The sequence below is a fragment of the Phalacrocorax aristotelis genome, chromosome 5, assembly GCF_949628215.1.
Source record: "Phalacrocorax aristotelis chromosome 5, bGulAri2.1, whole genome shotgun sequence".
NCBI classification, from domain to species: Eukaryota; Metazoa; Chordata; class Aves; order Suliformes; family Phalacrocoracidae; genus Phalacrocorax; species Phalacrocorax aristotelis.
The window spans coordinates 55,273,650-55,298,709 of NC_134280.1; the positions used below are offsets into that span (position 1 = coordinate 55,273,650).

General features: G+C 41.5%; 1 protein-coding gene and 1 long non-coding RNA gene across 12 annotated transcripts in view; one reads left to right on the plus strand and one right to left on the minus strand.

Annotated features, from left to right (window-relative positions):
* The window catches only part of KCNC1 (potassium voltage-gated channel subfamily C member 1), a 133,206-nt gene extending 110,843 nt beyond the window's left edge, over positions 1 to 22,363 (minus strand). For 3 of the 7 annotated variants that reach the window (XM_075094658.1, XM_075094657.1, XM_075094654.1), the window contains exon 1: positions 21,061 to 22,361. In XM_075094658.1, the coding sequence (XP_074950759.1) occupies positions 21,061 to 21,630 (570 nt within the window). In that variant the 5' untranslated portion in view covers positions 21,631 to 22,361. Of the gene's footprint in view, positions 1 to 21,060 lie in introns of all 7 variants that reach the window. The other 4 variants (XM_075094656.1, XM_075094652.1, XM_075094653.1 and 1 more) reach the window with 3 other exon arrangements.
* LOC142057847 (uncharacterized) overlaps positions 21,481 to 25,060 on the plus strand; it is a 46,553-nt gene continuing 42,973 nt past the window's right edge. For all 5 annotated transcript variants that reach the window (XR_012660776.1, XR_012660772.1, XR_012660775.1 and 2 more), the window contains exon 1: positions 21,481 to 21,564. This is a non-coding gene — a long non-coding RNA (uncharacterized LOC142057847). The remainder of the gene's footprint in view (positions 21,565 to 25,060) is intronic.

Sequence of the window (25,060 nt, forward strand, 5' to 3'; positions counted from 1 at the left end):
TATTTGTGATAGTTTTAAACTGAGCACCTTGCAAGCGAGTATGGCGAAGTCACTAAGGGTAGCATCTGCAGAGGATGGTAAGGAGGAAGGTGGGAAGGGCAGCTGCTGTGTTGCTGCCAAGGAGAGGAGTGAAATGTTCCTGTACTCCCCTCCTCTCTTGAGGGATTCCTCTCTCATTTGCGTCCTCAAGCATGACCAGCTCTGTTGACTAACATGGTGCAGTTTTATTTTCATCACAATAGCAAAATACCCCCTCTCACCCTTCTCAAAAGGTGAGTTTGGCTCACCTTGCCTGGTCTCTCTCTTGGAGGCTGCACTGGCCAGCAGCTCTTGGAGTCCTCCCTGAGTATGGTCAGGAGGGGATGGGGACAAGCCTATGTCCCTGCCTGCATCTTGGTGGCACTCAGTGAGTCTAGAAAGAGGTTGGTTTGCTTTCTAGACAACAAAGATCAGTATTCAGGGAAGGAGACAAAGATGTTGTGACAGATGCCAGTCTGCCTGGAAAATACTGAGCCTTTGCTACCATTCTTAGGGAGAAGAAATACTAGGTTGGTTTTAGAGCAGCATCCATTGCAACTAAGCATGGCACAGGTACTCCTGGATTTAGTATTATTGCTTTTGACCTATTTAGACCTATTTACAATGCTGAGTCTGGTGAAATCTGGTTTTAGGGGTTTTTTTTAAGCAGTAGGAAGCAGGATTCCTTTCTCATTTTTGTTAATGTTTTCTTTTGAATAGCTTAGGAAAAAAGTGGGATCTTTCTGTGCCTCAGTTTGCACATTTTGCAGTAAAATCGGAAGAATACTTGCATTTGTCACTTAAGGTACTGAAAGGATTAAGTAATTTTTGCGAAGTATTTTGAATTTCTGGAAAAAAATGTTATAGACAAGCAAAATATTATTCTCTGCATAAATACTAAATATAGAAGATGAACAGTGCTACTTAAGATAAAAGTAATCTTAAACATTTATAAATACTTCTCTGTTTTGGCTATTCTTACAGGTCCTATTTCTGAAGCTGCTCACTGTTGGCAACTTGTAAGCAAATCACTGCAATTTAGGGATGCTCAACCCTGATGCCGATTATTTTTCTTTATCACAATTCAGAACATTTTCTTTGAGCTCCATGTAGGCCTAATTATCAGCTAGAGTAAGTGCAGGTAGCTCTGCTCAGCGGAACATCTCTATGCCCATTTGTATTAGCTAAAGGTCATGCCCATATCCTGACGTACAAATGTCTCAGTTTGCAATGTGAAAGCTATTGCTTTCTATTTTCCCAGTAGTAAAGATACTGCAGAAGAAATAGGCTTCAAAATCCTGCTGGTCACCTGTAAGATGGTTTAGAGTTCATCCTGTTCTGCTAATGTATGGCAGGGTCTGGTGAGTGAAACATTAACAGGAGTAAACTGGAACAACCTCATAGTTGCCAATATCAGCAGAGGCAACTGGATGCTACTGAAGGGCTTACCTGGTATTATTTCAGAATAAAATCCTTGCTTTAGGGCTTTGAATCCTGCTGACTGTCTGAAATGCAGCTGCTGTGCTGCTGAACTACCTGAAAAATCCTATCATATGGATAATTTCAGGCTGTCGGCAGTAAAAACAATAGCAGGCAAGGAGACTACAAAGAATGGGTTAAATCACAGACTTCCTACCTCTTTGGTATTCCTGGATAATAATCCACCTACAGTGACTCTACACTGTGGGTAGAAAATGCCTACCTCTTTTTAAACATAATTTATGCATTCCTTTGCCTTTTGAAAAGGATAGACACCAGCCAGATAGAAGACTGCTTTGCTGCATTAGGGCTCAGAATTAACCATCAAAATGTGTGCCTGATGTGCAAGTCAATCTGCCAAGTCATAAATGTTACAAACAGACATTTGATTACAGTGTGTATTTTTAAAGTATGCTTTTTGGCTACATAGCTTTAGCAAATACTGTTTCTTCCAGTCTGTGCTAAAAGGACAGGGATACATATGCTGTTAACCTGGCACAATACGAAATCTGCCATAAACTGATTTCCCCAGAGGATTTCTTTCTGTAAGGGCTGTGTGCTATGAGGCAGTGTCTCCCAGATGATTCAAAGTGCCCTTGACTAGATCTGCAGTAAGTAGGAAGGAAGGTGCACGATAGCTTCTTCTGTGATGCAGTGGTGGCATCTGAGGAGACTGGAAGTGTGAAGGAGACTTAAAAGGAAGCTCATTCCTTTTTCTCCTTTTTTTTTTTTTCTCTTATGAGAAAAAAAGTTCTTGTGCTTGGACCTGAAGGAGTTGGTTGGTGAGGAGTTTCTGCTTTTGAAGTAAAATTCAGACCTAGAAAATTCTATGGTGGTTGCATAAGTATTAAAATTACAACATTGCTTAAAGCCTGAAAAGCAAGCAATTGACTGGGGAACATATTTCTAATATAATTGCTTTCTGACCTTTTTTTTGTTTTGCTTTGAGTTTTGATTAACTTCATATTAATTCTAATCAGTGAACACTGGGGAAGAAAGGGGTTTTTTTCATTAAAATTCTAGCAGCTTTCCCTTGTTCTTCCATTTGGAAGAGGAGTAATTCCTGGTACCTTCAAGAATTACTCCAGGAAAAAAAAAACAGGGAGATCAAGACACTTTTGATCCCTTGAATTAGACAACCAGTACATAAGCAAATTCAGGCTATCCCTGCATGCCATAAAGAAACAAAATCATGGCCGATATGAGTTAGAATCAATCCTTCAAAAGCAATGCATTTTTTTGAGGAACACAATGGCCCCCGAGCAATATCAAAGGCACCTAGCCATTTTCTGCTCACCTGTAGCAAGAATTACCAGACTATTACAGTGGAAGGAGGCACCAGCGGGTGGGTCTTGTGCTGTTCACATATCTCCAGTATACTCTGTGATCTGCATCCTAGTCAAAGGGTATTTTCAAAGAGATTGGTATCTACAAAGCAGATGTGCAACTCTTGTATCAACTACCCTGCTCCTTGAGTCTTCAGGGGACTAACTAGGCTACTCCCTGTCCCAGCATACTGCCAGTGACAGAAGAGGTCCAAGTGTCATTCTAATGTGTCTGTCCTGACTTCCTTGCATCTCATCCTGATCTATAACAGTACCTCTGCCACTTCTGGCTGAATGTTTCCTCATTCAGCAATTAGCTTATCTTTAGTATCTGTCTGATGCCTTTGTGTCAGAGGTCTTATAATATAAATATGGTCCTGGAGATAAAGCCAACCCAGCTGAGAAAAAGGTGTCTGTTCCCAGTATGCTTTGTGCCTTTCTATGACTGCTCAGGGAGCTTCAGCATATGTTAGGCTTCTGCATATACAGCATCTGCTCCAGCATCTTATTCTGTAGGGTGTTGGTCTTCTTGGAAGAGACCCACTTTGCTAGACGCAGCTCTCAGCTCTTCATTAGTCTGCCTGTTCTGGGAAGGCAACATGTTTACTGACAACAGCCAAGATAAAAATCAAGGGTTCATTCTATTGCCACTTCCGGGCTGATGTATAACTTGCTCCTTCAATTTGAAATCTCTATTCAGAATACACAGGTTATGGAGATGATGGGTTAATTCACCTAGACTAATTTCTGGCTTTATGAGGGTGCTGCAAACTGGGGCCAGTTAAAATTAGGGTATGATTAAGTCTGCTGGTGCTTTAAATTTGTACATTTTGTTTTAAAATATCTATCTGGGCATATATTAATTCCATTTTTAAACTTTGTCATTATTTAATGAAAAGTTTAGTAGATCTTATGCACATTCTACTGTGCATTTCTTGCATTAATTTTGCATCTGAAAGAACAAAAACAAAAAAATCTTCTGAATTTTTAACTGCTGTTTAGAAAAGTTTTGTTAGGTACAGTGTTAAATGTTCCTAACTTTTACCTCCTTGGTCCACAAAAGCTTTGCTTTCTCATTTCCTGTCAATCTTATTGACAATAATCAGAATGAAGCAAAGGTAAGTTGCCTTCTGATCCCTCTGATTTATTTTGAGACCAACTTTAGTTCTTTCTGTGTCAAAAAGATGTCCTCACTTCACTTGCTTAAAGCAAACATGGTACTGGAAATTCATCCAGTATCTCCAATTTGTCTTCCAATTACTGTGCAAACATTAATTAGTCTCCACGATACCCAGAAGAGGTAGATAAACAATGTTCTATTATTCTGATTATAGATGTAAATCACTATCAGGAAGTTGCCACTTGCCAGAGGTCACATTTGAAGTCAGATCAAGAGTTGGTGCATTCCTGTTCTTCCTGCACAAGATTGTACCGCTTCTGTCTGCTACCTTATCTCTCCTTGTTGCTTCAGCTCGATCACTTTATCTGCCACTGAATCTTAAACATACAGTTATATTGGAGTCCTCAGTGAACAGAATACATTAACAAGCCACATCTTTTCATTAGACAACATGTATTCTCAATTAAAGGGTGCCCATTTATTCTAGACTTTTTTTTTTAAATTGATGTGATCAAACAAGGGCAAAGGGGTGCTAATTATCCCATGGCTTTAATGCACAATGAGAAACGCCCCCAGAATAATACCTATGGGGACTGCTGCCAAAACTTGCACAGCACCTTTTAGTCTGACAGAGCAAGAGCCTGTGGCTCCCTCTCACTTCCACAAGGGCCCTATATATTTATTAGGCTAGTTGTTCTTTTCTCCTGAAATCCCATTTAGTCTTGGATCACAGCTGAAATGAGTCTCTGTGTGTGGTGAAGACCATAATTGTTGTGCAGGACTCCTAAGAGGAAAAGCTGGTTTAGCTAAGGCTGAAGTCTCTGCCTTAGAGCTCTTAAAGAGATGAAGTTGGCCTCTTCTTCCCCCGCCCCCCCCCCTCGAAGCTGTTGCCAGCTCTCAAGGTGTTTGACCTTCATAGGCCAAAGAAAAAACTGAGTGCATCCAAAATCCTCAGATGTCCTTACAGCAATGGCTTCTCCAGTGCTAGCACTGGTGATAATACATAAGGCTTTTCCCTGTGAAGCCTAACTCTTTTTTTATTCTTTGGCAAGCTCACAACAACAAACTCTGCTCTTTTGACCACAAAATCTATTACTGTAAATTCTGTTCTTCCTGGGCTCTTGTGAGGGCTGCTTTCTTGCCTGTGGCACATGCAGAATGTACTGGCATATTGCTAGCTCACTTGAATTATTCTGATTAGGTTGTTCTCGCCTTGCTGGAAAAGGATTTGCCATAAGTTGCCACAGTCTGAGATTTCAAGCTCTTGACAGTCTTGTTTCTCTATTAGTAGGCTGGTGATCTGTCATCCTACATTCCCTTTCCATTGTTCTTCAATGTCTAGTGAACACTGAAGGGTGAGACTTCCCTCTCCCCACACTGATTTGTTCTTCTAATTCTGAAGCCGCCTCCTATCTCCTGTTTACTGTTGCTACATCCTACTCCAGGCATCTTCCTTCTCATTGCTTACAATGGAACCACTATTTTCTGTAGTTCCACTTCAGGAGAGTGTCCTTCTAATGTCTGATGGTGACTGCAGTTTCTCCGCTGCATGGCAGCCCATGCTTTGTGAGCGGGAGATCAGTTATCCAACAACAATTAACATGTTATTTAAAAACAGAATTGGTGCCACAGCCTCTGTGTGAAGAGGAACAATCAGAAGGACAAGATGATGTTGATCCTTCTAAAAGGAAGAGTGATTTCGTGTCCAGAAAGGGCTAGAGAAACACAGAGCCAGGCTGAGAATCATTTGAAGAACAAATCATGAGCAAGCCCATATTTTCCTGATCGCCATGGAAACCTGTTTTTTATTCTCACTTAAAAACAAACCAAAAAACCCCACCTCAAAAAAGCTAAAGGACTGCAAGCAGATGATCTGTATTTGTAAATAACACAATGGAAATTATAAAAGCAATTTGGAAAAAAGAAATCCTTTTTTCCCTGCAAACATTCAACAAAATTTGTCATATTTGTCCTGCAGACTTCAAACTGGCAAGGCTCTATCCTTATCCAAACATTTTAGCACAATTTTGTGCAGAAAATTCTTTGCTTTTTTTAATCTTTCAGCATTCTCTCTTAAACTTTGCTGGTTTGTTCTACTACCATTTTACGCTTTCAGTTTTTTATTAAGTAAGCGTGAGGGGAGAAAAAGAAACTAATACTGGGGAAAAAAAGATCTTTGGGATTCTTCTCATGGAGAAAAGCGAGAAACTGAATAAACTTCTTTGAGAAGAGGGGGAGAAATGGGAGAAAACCCCCCTTTTTTTGGCCAAAAAGAAAATGTATCTACACTATGTGACCAGCTCTAGATCCGAAACTGCAGAATACATATAATACTGTTGATACTCCAAAACCTGTTTCTTAGCCAGAAGGTCTGTGTATTGTGAGAAAGCTCTTAAATATCATCTGCAAAGTTTCCAAAAACACAACCCCCAAAAAATTTATCAACCTTTTCCCTCCCTTGCAGTCATTATGAGTAGCTGGATTTGAAAGACAAATATGGCTGTGGAATAAATTTTGAAGAGGGGCTGCCGACATGCATGGTGACTTTACTTTTGGCTCATCTCTTTCTATGTGTGTGTTTAAAAAATAAAATCACTGCCTCAGCATAATGGAAGATTCAAAACCACAAGTGACTATTTAGCATTTTGATGAAGGTAGGTGTATTTTAAGAAAAAATGTATTCTACCCTAAGCTGCAAGCCTGTGGTGAGTTTTGTTAACTAGAAGACTTCATAATTTGGGGTAGTGAGATGGTTTAAGAGCATTTTTGTGGCATGTGGGCATTTTAGTAGCAGGACTGTGGTGAGCACTTGCAGTGAGCACTAGCAGGAATTACGCAGCTTGATAGCTTCATGTCACCTTGAAATTTTTCTTTACTAAGCTAGTATCACATGCAGTGCAGGTAGTAATGAGAAGATTTTTTTTTTCCATGTGTTCCAAATCTTTATTGATATGCCTCTCAAAATACAGCTTCTGGTCCCTCAATAAACAAAGTACAGGGCTTGTGAATGTTGTTTCCCCACATAAATGCTCTGTGGTGTTTTTCTGAATGTATTTCTGAGCCCTTTGCTGTCTGTGTACATTACAGCTCTTGTAGAAAGATCTTTAGGCCAAACTACTCTTGTGTCTGGACAGTCATGTACAGACAAGTACAGACAAGCTCATTGTAGGAATCTTTTGTTTTGGGGTTTGTTTTTTGTTTGTTTGTTTGTTTTTTTCTGAAGTTGTCAAAGTGAGCAGCAAGGGATGCCACAGGAAGGGATTTCTACTATAAGTTTTGCAGTTACTAGAATTAATGAAGTGCCCACGGCTACCGTAAGTGGAAATTACATGTGTTAGACTGGCATTGCTAAATAAAACCTGGTTGGCTATTGGGATGAACAATGTGATCAGATATCCTTGTGGCAAAAAAAAGAACTCTTTTTCCTAACATTCACGTCTAGGATCTCTGCATAAATTTACCGCAATTCTCACACCTGTAAACATGTACATCTTACTTCTAAAATAGTTTTAGAAAAATCAGGATAAAAAGAGATCAGATGAAATTTCTCACTGGTCTTAATTAGACCTTGCTGCTGAAGTCAAGAGCAGGAAAAGCTTATATTTGCATGAAAGATCATAAAATCAAAGAGCAGTTGTGTGTGCTGTTCTCAGCAGACATACAGCTACTTCGAAATCCTACCTGGACGAAGAAAGTACAAAAAAGTACTTCACATCGGTGCTTATGAAAATGGTTCTCAAATTATCAAAACAATAGCCTATGGATACATGTCCCCCTGTGCCATATTCCATAACCATGTGGATCCAGGGAACAGAGTAGATACCGGCTTTACCTAGTTTTAATTCCTGTCTGATGGAGGTTGTGTAATGTGAGTCTCTGCATAAGAGAAAAAATGGCTTTAATTGCTTCACAGCAGAGTTCACCTCCTCACAGAATGAAAATAAGCATGACCTCCCCAGATTCCTACATGTGTAAGATAACTTTCCTCTATTTGCAAGAACCCAGCAGAAGCTTTGTGGATGTGCCCCCTTTGTTTGAATTTTCTTACAAAGTGACTTCCACCCTAATTGTCTTGAGTGTTTTGGACTTCAATTTTGAATAGTTGTTTGAAATTCTAATGATATTTTGTTTATACCTTGTCCTTTTTGTAGAAGTTTTAAAAAGTATTTTCATAAATAATTAAGACTCCTAGAACCTTCATGGTGCAGGGAGATATTAGTACTGGCAGTCTCCTTATCAGAAGATGATAAATAGATGCACAAAGCTATAACAACTGATACTTTCAAAATTTTTCAATGCCTTGCTTAAGAACCTTTGGGGATCAACTTGAAGATACCATCTACAGCTGTCACTGACTTCAAGGGGAGCTATGAAAACCAGGATCTGGTGCTGAAATTCCTGTTGTGACCTTCTTTGTGAGATCAGCATTTATATCTAAAGGGCAATTTTGCTACTGCAGGATGTCCAAGGCTTAGCGAGACCACTGACACAGGAGTTAGCCCAATGTCTGAAACCTGCTTTTGATTAGCTTGTTTTCAGCATGTTTTCAGACGCAGTAGTGGGCCTTTTGGAAGCCAAACACAGAGTCTTGAAAACACCATTCTTCTCGTTGCAAGAGAGTAGTTAAAAGAATGCACATATTACAAAATAGATTGGAATGGTTTTCACGTAGAACATACAGAGAAGAGGCCTAGGAACACAGCTCCAAACTTCCTAGCTTTTGTTCATATTCCTGCCACAGTTCACGATAAGATTTCTCTTTCAGCTACGTTTGCCGTAGTCCTTCCTTTCTCCCTTTCTAATAATTTAAGAGACAAGATGACAGAACAGATTAGAAAAATATCTATAAATAATACCGTATATAAAAAGGCATTTACCCACTGAATCCCAAAACTTGTTCCCTGATTTGGTTCTATTTTTATAAGCTTCATTTTACTTGACACTGACAATGATTCATATAAATATTAAGTATTCATTTTTAGTCCATTGCACATAAGTGAAGCTAAACTGTAGTGTTCTTTGGAGTTTTTACCCTGCAGGTCCATCCTTAGGATGGAAAGAGTTATAGGAGGATTCAGTTGCTGAGTACTCTACAATTTGGTCCTATGGTCCTATATTAGGTATCATAGAAGTAGCATTTTTTAAATTTTCAATCCCATTCATATTTCTAAGGGGATTTTTTATTCTTTTTTTCTTCTGCAGGATATAAAAATAGGATGTGTTTCCCTGAATTAAAATCTAAATCTGAAGGCTGTGGAACATAACATGATTTCGTATTTATACCTCTTTGTTGTGTGGTAGTTATGTAGAACAACTTTATCATTATTCTTTTGCTGTGTCTTGTTTTGTAATTAAATCAGTTTTTAAAACATTTTATTTATTGTCCAAATGTTTTGTTCTTTAAACTGCAAAGCAAAGCTATTTAAACAATGAAAGAAATTTTTTTTCAATATTTGTCACTTCTAAATTCTAATACAATTGTGTTTCTGTTATAGCAGATGTAGATTTGATAACAGATGGTGAAACTGCAAAACTGCCTCTGCTTCATTAGAGCCCCTGGCAAGACTCCTATATAAGGTAAATTACAGTAGAGAGGGATATTTAACAATATACCCTTCACAGTTTCCACTAAAATTTTGAACTAGTATTATGTGTATCATGAAGGCAGTAAATGTAATAGCTGTAATGTTTATTGATCACTTCTGTGTTGGCCGTTAATGCCAGAGCTAAAGCATACGTTCTATAAAAGGCCCTAATCTTGCAAAGACTTGTTCTAGTGCTTTTCCAAGTTAAATTTATCCTGGCAATAGTTTAATTTAGATTGCTTTCCTTTAATGGTGATAATGCACTTTGAAATATTAAAAAGTAATAAAATGTAAGTAATCAATTTCCATTTAAATTAAAAGAATGTTTATGTTAAAATATTGATGAAAAGGCAGCCTTCAAAGATTTTAAGAATGCTTGTGTTTATGTGGCATGACTGAAAGGTGACAGATTGATAGCCCTGGGAAATGTAGGTCTTTTCAAAAGAAATGATGTGATGTGTCCTTATACTGACTTGGGAGCTTGCTTTCCAGTGCGGCAGAACTGCTCAGACTCTGGGCTGAAAAAGTTATCTCTATTTCTCCATATTATCTATTTCTGCATATCATCTCATACTTTTTTGTGCATTTTGTCCATACTTTTTTGTCCATAGGGGTTGTTCAGAGAACACAAAATCATTGCACGTGGCTCATCTTGGAGTCAACCACATGATGACGACATATGGCTATTTCCTAGCAGAAAGTGGCTTTGAACTAGTGAGTGATTGAAAATAAAAAACTGGCACTGTCACATGCTAAAGTTACACTGTCTCTAACAATGTCACTACATATATCTGTTTTCTGCTGTTAATCTTGCTGAATTCAATAGCCCAGAATTACCACACAGGAACAGCTTCTCAGTTCCACATGACTGGGAAATGCTGCTTTGCCACATACCCAATATATTGGTTTTGTGAATTCCTCATGCTGTGCAAACTGGATCAACTTTACTAACTGCCTGGTGGATTATGCAGCTGTCTGAAGTTGGGAAGTCTCTTGAGCAGAGGTGGATGAAAATTTGAAATCCTGCAGCTGGAGGAAGATATTAAACCTGAAATTTCACATTCTAAGCAAAAAAACTGTAGCCAGTGGATTATTGCATCCGGGAAACTGTTTCACACTATGAATATCTCCTGTTTTCATTTGAGCATATTTTTGAAAAGAGCTTATATTCAGTGTGTATTTGCAAGTACATTTAAAGGACTGTGCCTGTTAGAGAGGAAAAATTATGGGCATTAACAGGGCTTTGATATAAGGTAGTTGCCAACAATACTAAAGCAGTTCTGGGTGCAGGCAGAAACAATACTGTAGGCACTGGGAAATATTAATATGGATTTTAAAAAGTTGTATCTGCAGGGTTAGTGTTTTGCGAATTGTAAGTTCAAACTTGCATGGCTACATTCTTTCATGAGTCTCGCCTCAGAAGTGAAGACGTAGAAACTGACTGCTAGATCTCTGTGATGATGAAGTGATAGAGAGGTGGGGGGGTGCCTATGCCTGCTGTCTTAGCACGGGCTGGCACAGGTCATACACAAACTGCACCTTTGGAAGAATCATAGCTTTGGGTGATCTTCTGCTCCAGTCCAAGTTGGTTTGGGAAACACTACATCTGAGTATAGCGTAAATTCTTCCCAGAATACTTACTGTTAACATGCTGGTTTAATGGCAATAGCATTTAGATGTGTCAACGGAGATTATAACCTTATTGTGCTAGTTACTGCAGTAAACATGCAGTGAGGGAGAGCCGAAAAAATGCAGGGCAAGTAACCTGAGAAGAGTTGTTTTCCTATTTTGAAAATGGCGTACTAAGTTTAAATGTCTTGTATGATTCCACACACAGTAAAATGCATAGAAAATGAGAAGGGCCGAAATCCAAATGATGTGGCTTGATGAGCTAATATAAGGTGCTGTTTGTGTGACTGTGCCATTGCAACTGTTCATTTGCTGAGCTGTATGAATATGGCCTGCCTTCATACTACTGGCATGCTGTAGATGCTAGCTGAAACCCCTAAGAGGACACTTCAGAGCTAACATATGCAATGAAGTTGGGTGCACAAATAATTACTTTAGTCAGATCTGCTAACAAATGCTCAGTTGATAACCTACATCAATTCAGTTGCTTGCAATCATCTGTCCAAATCTCAGGTTTTAGTGTTTCTTTTAGGGTTGGTGGGTTTTTTTGCTTTCTAGGAAATTCACACCATGTAGGTCTGGGTATACTTCTGTGGACATGCATGGACCGTTCTGAATGAATGTTAAAGATCACCTAATAAGAACAAAGGCTTACTTTGCTGTCCTAGCCAAGATATCCTTCGAGGACAGTAAATGTGCAGTTTTAGGAGTTGTTTACCTGATGGTAGTACATATGTGAAGATAAATTTGTGTTTTGGAGTTGAAGATGCAATAGAATTTCTATTGAATTTCAAACTTTTCACTTGCCTTTAATCTATGTCAGTGACACTTGTGAGGTAAAATGAGCTGCTTTTCTTAGTGGAGCAGGTTCTCCAAAAGATGTTTTCTTTAGAACAGTGAATGCACTTTTGCACTATTGATTTCCTGCTGCTTAGACATAACTAACATTTCAAGTCATCTATACAGTTTTGAAATTTACATTAGGTCTTTTTATACAATCACTAGCACCTTTGGGACTTCTTGTTAAGATAATATCAGCTGAACATTAAATTTTGATATCACTTAAGCAAAATTCAGATATAAGCTGATCTGCTACCTGCCCAAAAAAAAAACCCAAACACCACCACCACCACCCAGCAATTGACTCAGTCTGTATTGGTTGAGCTATTATAGCATGGTTAGGTTGTTCTTGGTTTGTCCTTACAAAGTGCTTTACTGAAAAAGTCTGAGTTAAAATCAGCTCTGCAGTATGCAGGACACATACTCGAGAAGCGCTAAGACATACTGTCACTAGATTTCTTGCAAAAACTCCACACCGTGAGCAATGGGGACCTCCACGCTAAAAACAAACAGAAACATGAATAACACAATGTGGCTGATATAATGTTGTCTTGTTTTTAGAGTAAAGATCAGAGGCTGCTGTGAAGGCAAGACCTTTTGCATTGAGTATTCTGGCAACTACATAATTGTCCTTGTCCTGAAAAAATTTGCCTGAAATAGGTCTGCATGGGTCTCTGGCTGGGTCCTACTGGCTCTATGAGGTGAGGTGGGATGGGATTTTACTAATGGTGTCTTAACTCCTTGCCCATGTCCTTTTCTGCTGTAGGACATGACCTCCCTTCTGCTGGCGGTTGTAGGTGCTCAGCATTTTTAGAGCTTTCTCCCTATTAATTTATTTTTAAGTCTGTTATCAAATTAGAAGCATTCTGATTGAAGGTTTTTGTTTAATTAATAGCTAGGTAAATCACAGAACTGGTCTCTGCCATCTATACCTGTCAATTGATCCGGCATAACAAAGACTACAGGAATCCAAACTGAAAAATAGAACACGGTTATTGGAATGAATTTTCAAACTGAAGTCTTCAGCTGAATTTCTGATGCATGTCAAATAATATGCAACCTGAACTGACCAGATCTTTCTGCATTTGAATAGGGAAATGCAGATAATGTTTCAAATGTGTTTTTGGAGGGCAAAAGTGGCCATAAACAGGGATTCTGCTGCAGTTGAAACAAGGAGCTGCTATTCTGTTGGTGTATTTCTATGCACCTTTTAAATTTTTTTTTTTGTGATTGCTGACTAGTTGATCCAGGAAATTCAGGAAAGTAGATAGATTCAGTTTGGCTGTGCAGAACAAAATGCCTGTTTTAACTCGTATTTGTCTCTGGGAAGTTATAAGACACTGTAGGAATAGGTTTTGCCTTTGTTATTTAAAACTAAATAATCCATCTTACTGCTTCTTAAAAGGCACATTCTTTCCCAGATTTTCAAGTAAAAAGCCAGTAGGCTATTTTAAACGGTTTGAGGCAGTCACAACACCTCAATGGTCTTGACCGAACGTTTTCTCAAAGTCAATCTAGCCGTGCTAAGATTTACTGCTGCTCCTGAAGTATCAACATAGTTACGTAAGTGTGTGCCAGCAGCGTGTGCCTGTGTTGGTAGCTCGTGTGCAGCACACACATCGCCTGGCTGGCCGCAGTGCACTGAAATCGGAGATTTATTGCATTTACAAAGGGCCATTACAATGCAATTTTAACTTACTGTCATTAAAGGGTCTTACACCATAAGCAATCACTGCAAAAAGCTTTGCGCTGAGATTTATTAATAATTTTTATAGCATGATTTATTAGAGTCCCCGTTATATCTTATAAATCATATCTGAAAGAAATGAAAATCAATTAGGGCCTGGTCCTTTCACCTTTACCCATGTTGGGTAGTACCTTTTTCTCAGCCTGAAGGAAATGGCAATATTCCTGGAGTAAGCTATCACTACAAGAGTAGGAGTGAAGATAGCAAAATCTGGGTCCTTACTGAGCAAGGGAAAAAGAAGTAAAAATTATTCTATAAATGACAGCATTCGGTTTGTATTCCTGGAGGAGGGGGTGATTCTCCATAGATTCATAGATTTCTCTGATTTCATCCAATCCTAACGCTCCTGTGTACCATTTGGAGTGAATCACATATTTATGTAATGCAATATTCAGTAGAGAAAGCCAAGTCAGCCTTCTAATACTGTTCTTTCCTCAGATCAAATTTGGCATATAGTAACTGAGAAGCTAATCGTAATACAATTGCAAAGATCTCAAAATGGCTGTTCTATTAGTCTTATCCCCCAAGAATGCACTGAAATTTCATAAAATCAAGCTTATGCAAAATGGAAACTCACTTTTGCCATCTGTATTTGAATGAGAAAGAATTATGCACTTGAGTTTCAATTAGGGCCCAGTTTTTCAATCTGAATACCCCTGCTTGCCCTTTTTATTATGAAATACAGCACTTGGATGTTATTCGGTTGAACATTAATTGAAGTCATGTGGTTTGAATGGCGATTTATTCTATAGTCCTCTGCAGTAAAAAATGCCAGTAAGATCATGAAGAGCTTTGTCAGTATTAGAGCTCTATGTCTTGATGCAATGTACTAAAGATGCTCATGCCTTTAAACAATTATGAAAATGTATATTTAAATACGTTTGTTCCTAATAAATTGCTAAGATCTATTGCGCCTCAGTGCTTTGGAATGAAAATATGCAATGTATCTATTAAAAAAGAAGTATGCTGCAATTAATTTGTTATCCTGAACCATACTGCAGGAAAATTCATTTCTATCCTTGAAGTTGGTGGTAATTTTGGCACTGAATTTCAATAACAGTTAGGCTGGGCCCTCTCTTGCTGATTTGCTAACAGCTCTCCTTATGTTAAAAGAAAGGCAATATGTATAGACTTTACTAAAGTACTACCATAAATATACACAGATCAGTCACGGATTTTTAAAAAAAAATGAAAGATGAATACCATTGAATACTAGACTGCACAGCAGAAGAAAAAACAAGATGGAAAAATAGTTTTCCTAGGTATAGTCTAATAGATCACATTATTGTGAGCAGTTTTAAAATAGAAATATTATAATCGATCCATGGATCTTTTTATCCTTTGTCTCATGATACACCAACCAAGAATACCAGTATTTTGTTGCCTTTTTTTCCTAACCAAAAAGCAAATGTCAGCAGAAGGGCAAAGAAAAATAATTGAAGGCACACAGGGATGGATTAAAGAGAGAAGGGACCAAATATACAGAAACCAGCCACTTAATTCGTATCGATTTCAGCGGCACCAAGGTTACATTTTTCAGAAGTATTTTGGGATGGTTTAATTTTGAAGTCCTTCCTCATATGGAAATCCCACTCAACATCGTAGGAGGTGGCAGTGATAGGAAGGCATATATATGTGTATGCATATGATGGTATGATCCATACAATCACAGCCTTGGCTAAATCAAGTAAATTTTGTAACCTAGAAACATTAAAATTAAGTAAGATTTAAAAAAAAAAAGGCAACAGATGCTGTTCTTTTTTAAGGTTTTAGAATAATAGAAATAAAATTGGAAATAGGCAAATGGATTAAAAAAACCTTCCTTGAATTGAAACTGCTAAGTCTGTACTAGTCAGCCAGAGATTTGTCAGGTGGGTAACATCATCCCTCTCGTCTCCCTGTAAGGCTGTGACTTCAAAGAGATTGTAAGATGTTTAGGGCAGACATCATATCTTCCTATGTGTTTCTGAACAACTCAAACCAATGAAGTAATGATTCTGCATGGCTGCAATGACTTTATTTTTTTTTGTGATGGTGGTTTTAAAATTTATTACTTCTGAAGTCAGAGGGACAATTCCCAAGAGTTATTTGTCAGTGTGTCTGATTCCACCCCGGCTAACTCAACAGGGACTGAACGTGGGACTTGGTGTGAGTAGTGAACACCTTCTAGCTGGCATTGCAAAAGCTTCTTTGGACAGGATGCAGAGAAGACTATACCATGCTTAATAATGGGTTATATAAGGATTTGGAGTAACATGTCCCTTGATAGCAGAAAATAGGAATAAAATGGGATTTTAGGAACTATATTAATAATGAATGAAAGAATGGTAGTTAATAGATGTCTTTCTGTAATTCCATTATACTACAAGTGCAGGGGAAACTTCATTTAATGTGGAAGGATTCTCATTTTTCCAGAGCTGTAATGCAGCGTGCAGTTAAAATTAGGCTTTCTTGTTAATTGTCGAAGTATATAGTGTGAATCACTGCAGCCAGCTTCAGTGCAGGATTAGACATGCCTCTGCAGGGGAGACCTTGCAGAAAGGCCCAAGGTGAGAGAGCAGCTCCTTCGGGGCCCCTTTGATGAAATCTCTCCCTGGGGAGAGGGGTGCTTGTGGGTAGGGGAAACTGTGTGGGGCGGCACTCCTTCCTCTGCCTATCTGCTCACGCTTGGTGGGAGCCCTCAGAGCAATGTCTGTGGAGCGCTCCTGTGCGAAGTCCCACGTTAGACAGCTGCAGACCCTTGTGAAGGGTGATGAGTATCTACTCCCACTCCCATTTCCCCAGTTCCTGAGCTTAGCTGTACTGGGCTAGGGCAAAGGAAGAGCAGAAATCACCCAAGCCTCTAAGCCTTGAGACAGTATGGTTATTCAGGAACTAGGATCCCATAAGCCTCCTCATACCTACATAATATAGTTTATATAGAGAAAAATCAAGTGTAAATGAACACAGCAAGGTTGAAGTGCTCTTGAATGTACAAAAGAAAGCTGGAAGAAATCCCTGGGGAATAACTTTTTCTCAACTTTTCCCCAATATCCTTTTTCCTGTCTCCTTCTCAGTGTCAGAAACTTGTCCTTCAAAAATCACCCACTGAGAAAAGGGGATCCTTCTGTAGGATGTGAAGGGAGAACATGAGGCTTTGGTGAGAGAGGGTTTTGCCATAAGCCATTCTTCCTCCAGATCAGAGCCATATAGCATATGCCAGGATGGCAAGTCCAGCTGTTGAGGACTTCCCATAGGACTCCAATCAGCTTTTATTTAAAAACAGTAAAAATGTTTATTTGGAAGGACTACAAAAGTTTTCCTCAGGGTTCATTAATGAAGCTTAATTGTCCAATTCAAATGTGCGCACTAGCGCAGAATCTCAGCTGAAAGCTTCTGGTTCCCAAACGACGACTAAACTAACAACTTTGAATTAACAAAAACACAGCCTTATCCTGCTGGGGAGGAGGAGAAGGAAGGGGACAAAGATGTTAGATACCTGCAGGCCAAACTCCCGAGGAAGTCAGCGGGAGCTTCGCAAGTGTAAGAACAGCATGCTAGACATAAATATGAAGGAAAGGGGATGCTAAGAAAACATTTTTCACACATTTGTGTACTGAGGAGCCTATGAAGTCTTAATGAGTGCAGAAGGCAGGAACTCTATTACAACCTAACTCTCACATATGCTGTTTTAGTGTATCTCTGTAGCTTTCTGTGTGACTCGATTTCCCCCTTTGCAACTCCTTATAAAAATAAATTTACAAAGCTGCCTGATGATGCATAAAAAGACAGTTCTAATAAGCTTTAAAGAAATGTCTCATCGATTTAGGTGAGACACAATATCCATTGACATGCAGTGATATTTAGCTGCCTGATCAGATGCTTTGGAAAAATCCACCTGGATGCCTGTATACCTACATATGCACCTAGTATTTCTGTAAATCTGATCTTTTCCATCACCTTATCTGTTACTCTGTTCAGATCTCCAGGTACTAGACTTTGCCTCTGTTATCCAAATGTGGATTCTTTAAGTTATGGAAAAGTGTGACACCCGTTTGTCTTATAAAGGTAGGTGTCTAAGGCAACATGTGATTTAAAACAAGCTACCTTTTCTTATTACGGATTTAGAAGATGATACAATTTTAAAAGTGTTTAATCATTTTAGAAAGAACTACTTTATTTAAGAAATAAGTGTTTAGAAAACTAGAATCTAATTAAACTTGGCCACTATTGTTCTAACAAGAAACCGTTGACTATCTTGCACCTAAATTTCAAACAATTAGTGAATGGGAGCTTATGCTTCATCAAAGTAACTTGAGAAATAGACAAAATTTGCAGAGTTAGCTTATTTTGCCTGACATACACAAATGCTCTTCCAGTTTTCCCTGGCCGTCTACAATGAGATCAGATGTAATTTAGTATGAGTTAGTTGCTGGTGAAGCAAAACAGTCAAATGTACTCATATTTGTAAGCAGTGTCCATCAAAATGCTCCAAGAATGGCTAGATTTGAGTACACGCTGAGCTTTCCATAGACAGTTCCTAAACATTCACTGAATTAGTGTACCAGATATTGTCCAGAGAAATCTTGCTTTATTCAGTTATGCAGGTTTTCATTTAATATTCATATACTGTGTGCCTTTTACTTGCCCAAGTGTAACAGCATAATGGTTACGTAAACCAATGATTATATTAAGATGTTATTTTGACATACGTTTTGGTGCCATATGTAAGCACCAAACATGTATATAATAACCATCATTAATACAAGCCTCAGATCCCGTTAGGATGATGAATTTTTGTGATGTATTTTTTTGACAAAATGGCAATGTGATTTTAAATTTTTGCATGACTGAAATTTGTAATTGAAAATAGTGTACACAATTAAAAGTGAGGTAACAGTGGATTTGCTGCCTGACTACTTTACTAATGATTACTTTAATATACCATTCACTTGTTAATGATGCTATCTGTTATTTTACTGTAAAGTAGCTATTGTGAGTTTGAGGTCTTTTTGCAATGTCTGTGTTAGGAGCATAAATCAAACTCCCATCTCTCTTTACATCCATAACCATAACATATGGCTTTTATTAGAAAATGTTAAGTGTCTTCTAATGTCTTCTTAATGGACAGTGTGTGCATGTGTTGATGATGAAAGCCATCTTTCTTCATGCAAAATATTAATGCATACGGCCTACATCTCCATAGATACAAGTTAAAGAATCATATTTAACCCATGAAATACTCAGTATAAACTTCAATTTTGCCCAGAATTCATATTTCTCTAGTTTAACAATCCTTTAAGGAAAGAGCAAGTCAGAGGTAAATCATAGGCTGAATTCTACCACGTATGCACATGCAGTTGTGACTAAATGGTACAACAACCACTGCGAAAAACCCCACCAAATCCAAATCACTTTATAAAATGCCTATTCCTAAATGAAAATACCCATGGAGGATTAGAAAATGGAATGTATATCCTCCTAAAATTCCAGCTTGTACATCACAAAGACTCTTAATATTGGTTATAGATTTTGTCTTCTGACCTAAAATATCATAATGCTTCCAAGCCAAGGGTGTTTTAGCCTCTGTTTGTGTCCTTTTCACTGGGACAGCATTACCCATTTGGCTTTTGGACCATTCCACAAAATCTTGGAGAAGCACACTGCTTTGACTTGAAATGTCTTTTCTGAACAAATTCCTGGGCACCAGAGAGATGTTACTCAAATCAACGCTTGCTAACATTGGGCTTGATTAAGGAAGCTAACTAAGCCTTCTGAAGGATACCCTCCAGCCTTCCTTCTCCGTTTCCATGTTCCCTTGGCAGAAATCAGGGATTTGGAAGCTGCAATTCAACAGCATCATCCTTTCATCTCATGGTAAATATTTTATTATTCCTTTATCCTCCATGCTGTTTAAAGGAATTCAATTAAAATATTCACTTCTTTGTTCAGGGAGGAAATCTCCAAAGTGTATGCAAACAAGAATCTTTAGAAATGTACCACGATATAACTCTAGGCTCTGCTCCAGCTTTCCCCATTCATTCAGTCTGCAGACCTGGCAGCTCCCTGCTGGAGATCTCTGCTCAGACCAAAAGTCTCCAGCAGCTGCTGTTCCACCACATATTCATACGCCACCAGCTCCCCTGTCCCTGTTCCCTGCATTTCCACTTCTCTTTCCTCCATCCATCCAATTTGCTCCCTAATCTGATCTCACTTCTTTGATCCTCCTCAGGAACACTGATCATCCTCCCACACTAAATACCACTCATCCCTACCGAGGGCTGGCAGCAATTATGCTGTAACAAAGGTACATTTAAGAGAGAATTAAAACCAATTTCTTTGTGAAGGCACTGTCCTTCATCTCTTTTCCTGCTTTTCAATATGGCTATTTGGGGGTTGATCCTGCCGCTGATCCTGAAGTAAATGTTTTCTTTCCTTTTGGCTTCAGGAGCAGAATCAGGCCCTAATTAATGTAATTATCCTCCTATGTAATGTATGAAAGGTACTTACTTAGAGTAATCAGATGACTGTTTAAGACCATCTTTACCCACATCTATGCTATGAACTGCACCAGTGTGCATTCCCTTTCCAAAACAACTGCAGGCACCAGGAGGGGAGGAGTTGTCCTTCAGTAGCCAGGCAAGAAACCTGTCAAACACAGTGTCCCTTCTACATGAATGAACCCTCTCCTCTGATTAATACTTTGCCTTTCCCACAAGGGAAAAGACAGAATGAGGAGGCAAGTGAGCAACTGAATCACTCATTCTCAGAGAAGCATGATCATAAATATTTAACATAGTACGTATGAGAAAAGAGAAAGGAACAGACTCCCTTTCCAGCCCAGGCTGAGAAACTCTCCAAATCCCCAGGTCCCACAGGGACTGCCTGCTCCCCTGCTCCCTCCTCCATCTCATAAAGGGGAGAGAGCCGTTGCTCATAAGAAGGCTGGACAAGGTGTCTTTCTTTACTGGGGGATGACTGACTGTAGAAATCTGTGCATGGAGGGAAATTGCCTGGCATAATGGAGCTCTCCCTGGCCCGTGAATAGGACCCTGCCCCACACTGTGGGTTTTTAGGAGGCTGTTAGAAAATAAGGGTGTCTGGAAGCCCACATATGAGTACATGAGTCCATGCCTTGGTGTCCGCTCGTGTCCCATGCATGGGGCCTGCTTGAGAACGTGGGTTGTGTCCCCAGAGCCTGTGCGTGATTTTTGTATGGCTACGCACACAGATGGCTCCTCTACTCTGGCAGTGGAGATAACCCTGATGATGCTGGGTGGGAGTGGGACTGAAGGGAGGTTTGAGTGTTTTGATGAGGGTGCTGATTGCGTAGCTTACCCTTGCATATCTGGAGGAGTAGGGATCCTCAAAGAGTGCCCAGATGCGGGGCTGCCACCGTCTCCAGAAGCCCCCAGACCTACCATCTGGGGAGTCACTAAGTGCCAGGCGTTTTGTCATCTCCAGCTCCTCTTCACCATCACCAGAGTCTCCGGTGCCATCTATGTCTCCGTCCTCGGCACTGCTATCCAGGGGCGCCCCACCAAAGCTGTCCAGAGCCTCTTCGGCGTCACGGTGCTGCCGGTAGGTCATCCAACAGCAGGGCTCCACATCGGTCTCATCGATGCCCCAGAAGGCCAGCTCCTCCTCATACAGGGGCCCGCACACGTCCGCGGGGCAGTGCAGCTTGCCAGTGCGGTAGTAATTCAGTATGTGGGCAAAGACGCCCGGGTGCCGGTCAAAGAAAAACTCATCCGTGCGAGGGTCATAGTCGAAGTGGCTGTGGGCATCGGGTTCGGCAATCCAGGCCAGCCGAGTGCCGGGCAGGGTGCGTAGGGTGCTGCGGTAAGTCTGGTGCCTAGTCCCTCCTACGTTGATCACAATGCGGTCGCTCTCGTCGCCCTGGCCCATCTCGTCTCTTATTAGGCATGTCGCAGACTCATCCAAGCAAGCACGGCAGGCGGCAAGCCCGTAGGGGGACGGCTGCTCGGTAGCAGTCGGTGCCTAACCGGAGCCCGCTCCAGGCCCGCGGGGGCGAAGGGCCCTGGCCGCCTCTGCTGCCCGGGGGCCGCGGCGCTCCGAGGGGAAGCCGCGGCCGGAGGCTCCGGGCGCTGCACCGCCCCGCTCTGAAGTCAGGCACTCGGGGGCCGCGGGAGCTGCAGCCGCGGCGGAGGGGCAGGGGCAGGGGGGGCCATGCTTCGGGAGAGCGGGCGCTGCGGTGCCGGGGCGCAGGGACGTGCCGGAGGGGGAGGGCCCTCCCCTGGTTGGACGTGGCCAAAAGCACACGAGGGGGGAAAAAAAAATTTAAAAAGGGAAAAAAAAGGGGAAAAAAGGGGGCGGGGGAGAGAAAATCTCGGCGCCGGCGCTGCCCACAGGTGCTCCGGGCAGGAAGCGGAGGTGGGCGCCGGCTGCAGCCCCCGCGGGGTTACGGCGGAGCCGTACCCGCGCCCTTCCCGGCGGTGCGGGGCGGTGCGGGGGGGGGGGGGGGCGCCCGCCCGCCGGTGCTGAAGGGACAGCGCCGCGCGCCGCTCCTCCCGCCGCGCCGCCTGCGCCCCTGCGCCGGCCGGAGCGCGCTGCCGGAGCGGGCGGCGGGGACCCGCGCTGCCGCCGCCGCCGCTCCTCCCGCCGCTCCTCCCGCCGCCGCTGCCGGGCGGCTCGGTGCAGCCGGGCGGCTCGGTGCAGCCCGCCCGCTCGCCGGACAGCGCCGCGCAGGCGCGCTGCTCCCGCCCCGCCGCTGCTCTCCGGGTCCTAGCGCCGGCCGCGCCGCCGCCCCGGTTCCTCGGCCGCCGCGTCGTGTACTTCCTTACCGGCAGGTGCCGGGACAGGGCTCCCTGCGCCCGTACCCTGGCTGGGAGAAGGGCGCCCTCACCCTCCGCTCACGTCCCCGGTCACCGGCCTCTCTCAGCGGCGCTGAGGATCCCCTTTGGGAAGCGCCGGGTGTCCTAGTGCTGCCCCGCGCCCGGCCCCGAGTGACCCTCCCTAGGGCCGCTGGAGAAAGTCACGGCTGTCCTCGTCCTTCGTGGACCGGACTCGCTGAAGGGCAAAGAGCAAAATTCAAGATCTCCCGAGGCATAAATTTCTCACATCGTCAGCAGGGGTGCCCAGGGTTGGCGTTCCCTGTTGCACTGCACATTTAAGTGGTCCCACACACCTGATCCATTTCTCTAGCTTCTATTTTTATACTGTTCAATTGTTTCCCCCCTAAAGCCTCAGTTGGTAGGAGGCTGCCATTTGGGTTCATGGTGTTTGGTTTTTTTTATTCTCATTAATTCACAAAGAAAGTCAAGGGAATTTTCACATCTACAAAATGAACAGTTCCTGCCCTGTGCGGAACTTGAAGAACAGCAGGGAGATGGTTGTGTGGAAGGGATGTAATGGAGGTATGTTCTGTATTTTGTTTTATTTGCTGCCAGTATCCCAAGAGGAGTGGGCTTATAAGAGAGCCTAGAAAGCTGAGCTGAATCATAGGAGGTCATGTCATGATGAGTGGATGAGGTGGAGAAACGTGCTTAAAGGGTATATAGTTGAAGAGCGCTGCTGGAGTGCAGTGTGCTCAACAGAAGAGGGTAGACTGGGGGAATGCAGTTAGGTTGAGCCTTGACAGAGGACAGAGATTTGCATGTGCTGGAACAGCAGGTGAAGAGCAAGTGGAGGCCTGCCAAGGAGCGAGAGGTGTGATCAGGTTTGTGAGAGGAAGTGTTTGGCTATCCACAGCTTCCTTGGGTTGCAAAGGAGCACTGCATGTTTGGGACGCCGAGAGGAGGACTTTGCTATGGTTGTGATAGGATATACCAAAGAGACCTAAATAGCAGGTTTGTCTGTAAAAATGATAACAGATTGGTCTTGAAGCTGGCGGGGCTGAAGGAAGGCCCAGGAGCTGGGGCTTGTTTGTGCGTGACTTGTGGGAAAAGGGAGGGAAAGCAGTGAAAATGGGGAGTAAGTTACTGCTGTCATCAGTGAAGGAGAAAAGGGATAGTGAGGCTAAACCAAGGCAACCCAGCACTTCAGCTAGCATAAACTGATGACAAAATCTCCAGAAAGAGATGCCAGACAGCCACTTGAGCATTGAGATTGAATAGAGGGAGAAAGGTGGATGACAGAGGGAGAAATCTGAGAATTGCAAGCACAGAAATGCTATCTAAAATCCTTAAGAACTGCCAGACAGAGGGCACAAAGGGCGAAGAGTGCCCATCTGTGAACCCAAGCCTGACATTAGAAAAGGAAAAAAGGATGGTGACTCAATGGCAGAAATAATACAGGTGACAATTATTTTGTAATCATAGTAAGTCACTACTTTTGATAGCAATAGATGTGGGAATCAATGGGAAAGCACCATAGGGTAGTTTCTGAGAGTTGCGGAGGCTGAGGAAGGTAGGGGACCCAGGAACAAGGTTTAAGGTCCTGTGAATCCTGGGCCAGTGCGTTCTTCTGGTCACATCTACAACTGTAGAGGCTCTTTCCCAGCTCCCTAGGTCCTGCCTTCCATGCCACCTTACCTCACATCAGTGATTCCTCTTCAGGAATTTCAGTGTTGAGATCTAAGGTGACTGTGGATGAAAGGGATATCTTGCAGCTTCTGTCGCTTCAGTTTCCCTCCTTGTCTAGGCATCTGCAGAGGGTGGTACAGGATCTTAGAAGTTATCTGAAAGTGTGTGTTAAAAAAACAGAAAGCTTGTTTAAGGATAGTTTTCATGGACTCAGGTGGGGAGACCACGCTTAAGTGACCTGCAAGGTTTCTTTGAAGGTACTAAGGCTGTAAAAGATAAAGGAGCGTTGGTAGACATGGAAGAGTTGGATATTTCAAAAGATGTGTGAGAGGGCCCCAAATCAGAGATTGAAGGGCAGGGGGGAGCTGTGAGATCTGGAGTGAGATAGCTGCTGAAATGGGAAGCTCTCTTAGAAATATAAATTGGAAAATGAAGTTCATACATTATTTTGTTGTGGAGAATGAAAGATAATATCACATTTGAGGCTTATATTGAAGTTTGAGGGGGAAAGTATTAGAAAAGAACATCTTTATTAAACAAGGATTGTGGCACAAAATAACTGCATATTAAGACACAAAAACTTCGCTTTGCACTGTGGATTATAGCATGATTTGCATTTGTTTAATTAGTGATAGTTGATGCCACCAGATAGGTAGTTGCTGATTTACACAAAATGAACATTTAAAGTTAGTTTAGCAGGTACTGTGTATCAGCAAGGTTTTGCTTTAAGCCTGCCATATAGTGATATAAAATTTGGGTTTAATTTTAAAAAATAATTTTCCATAATTTGAAATGTTTGGACTATGATAAACAAAACAAACCAAATAATTTCAAATATCTAATTTGAGGACAAA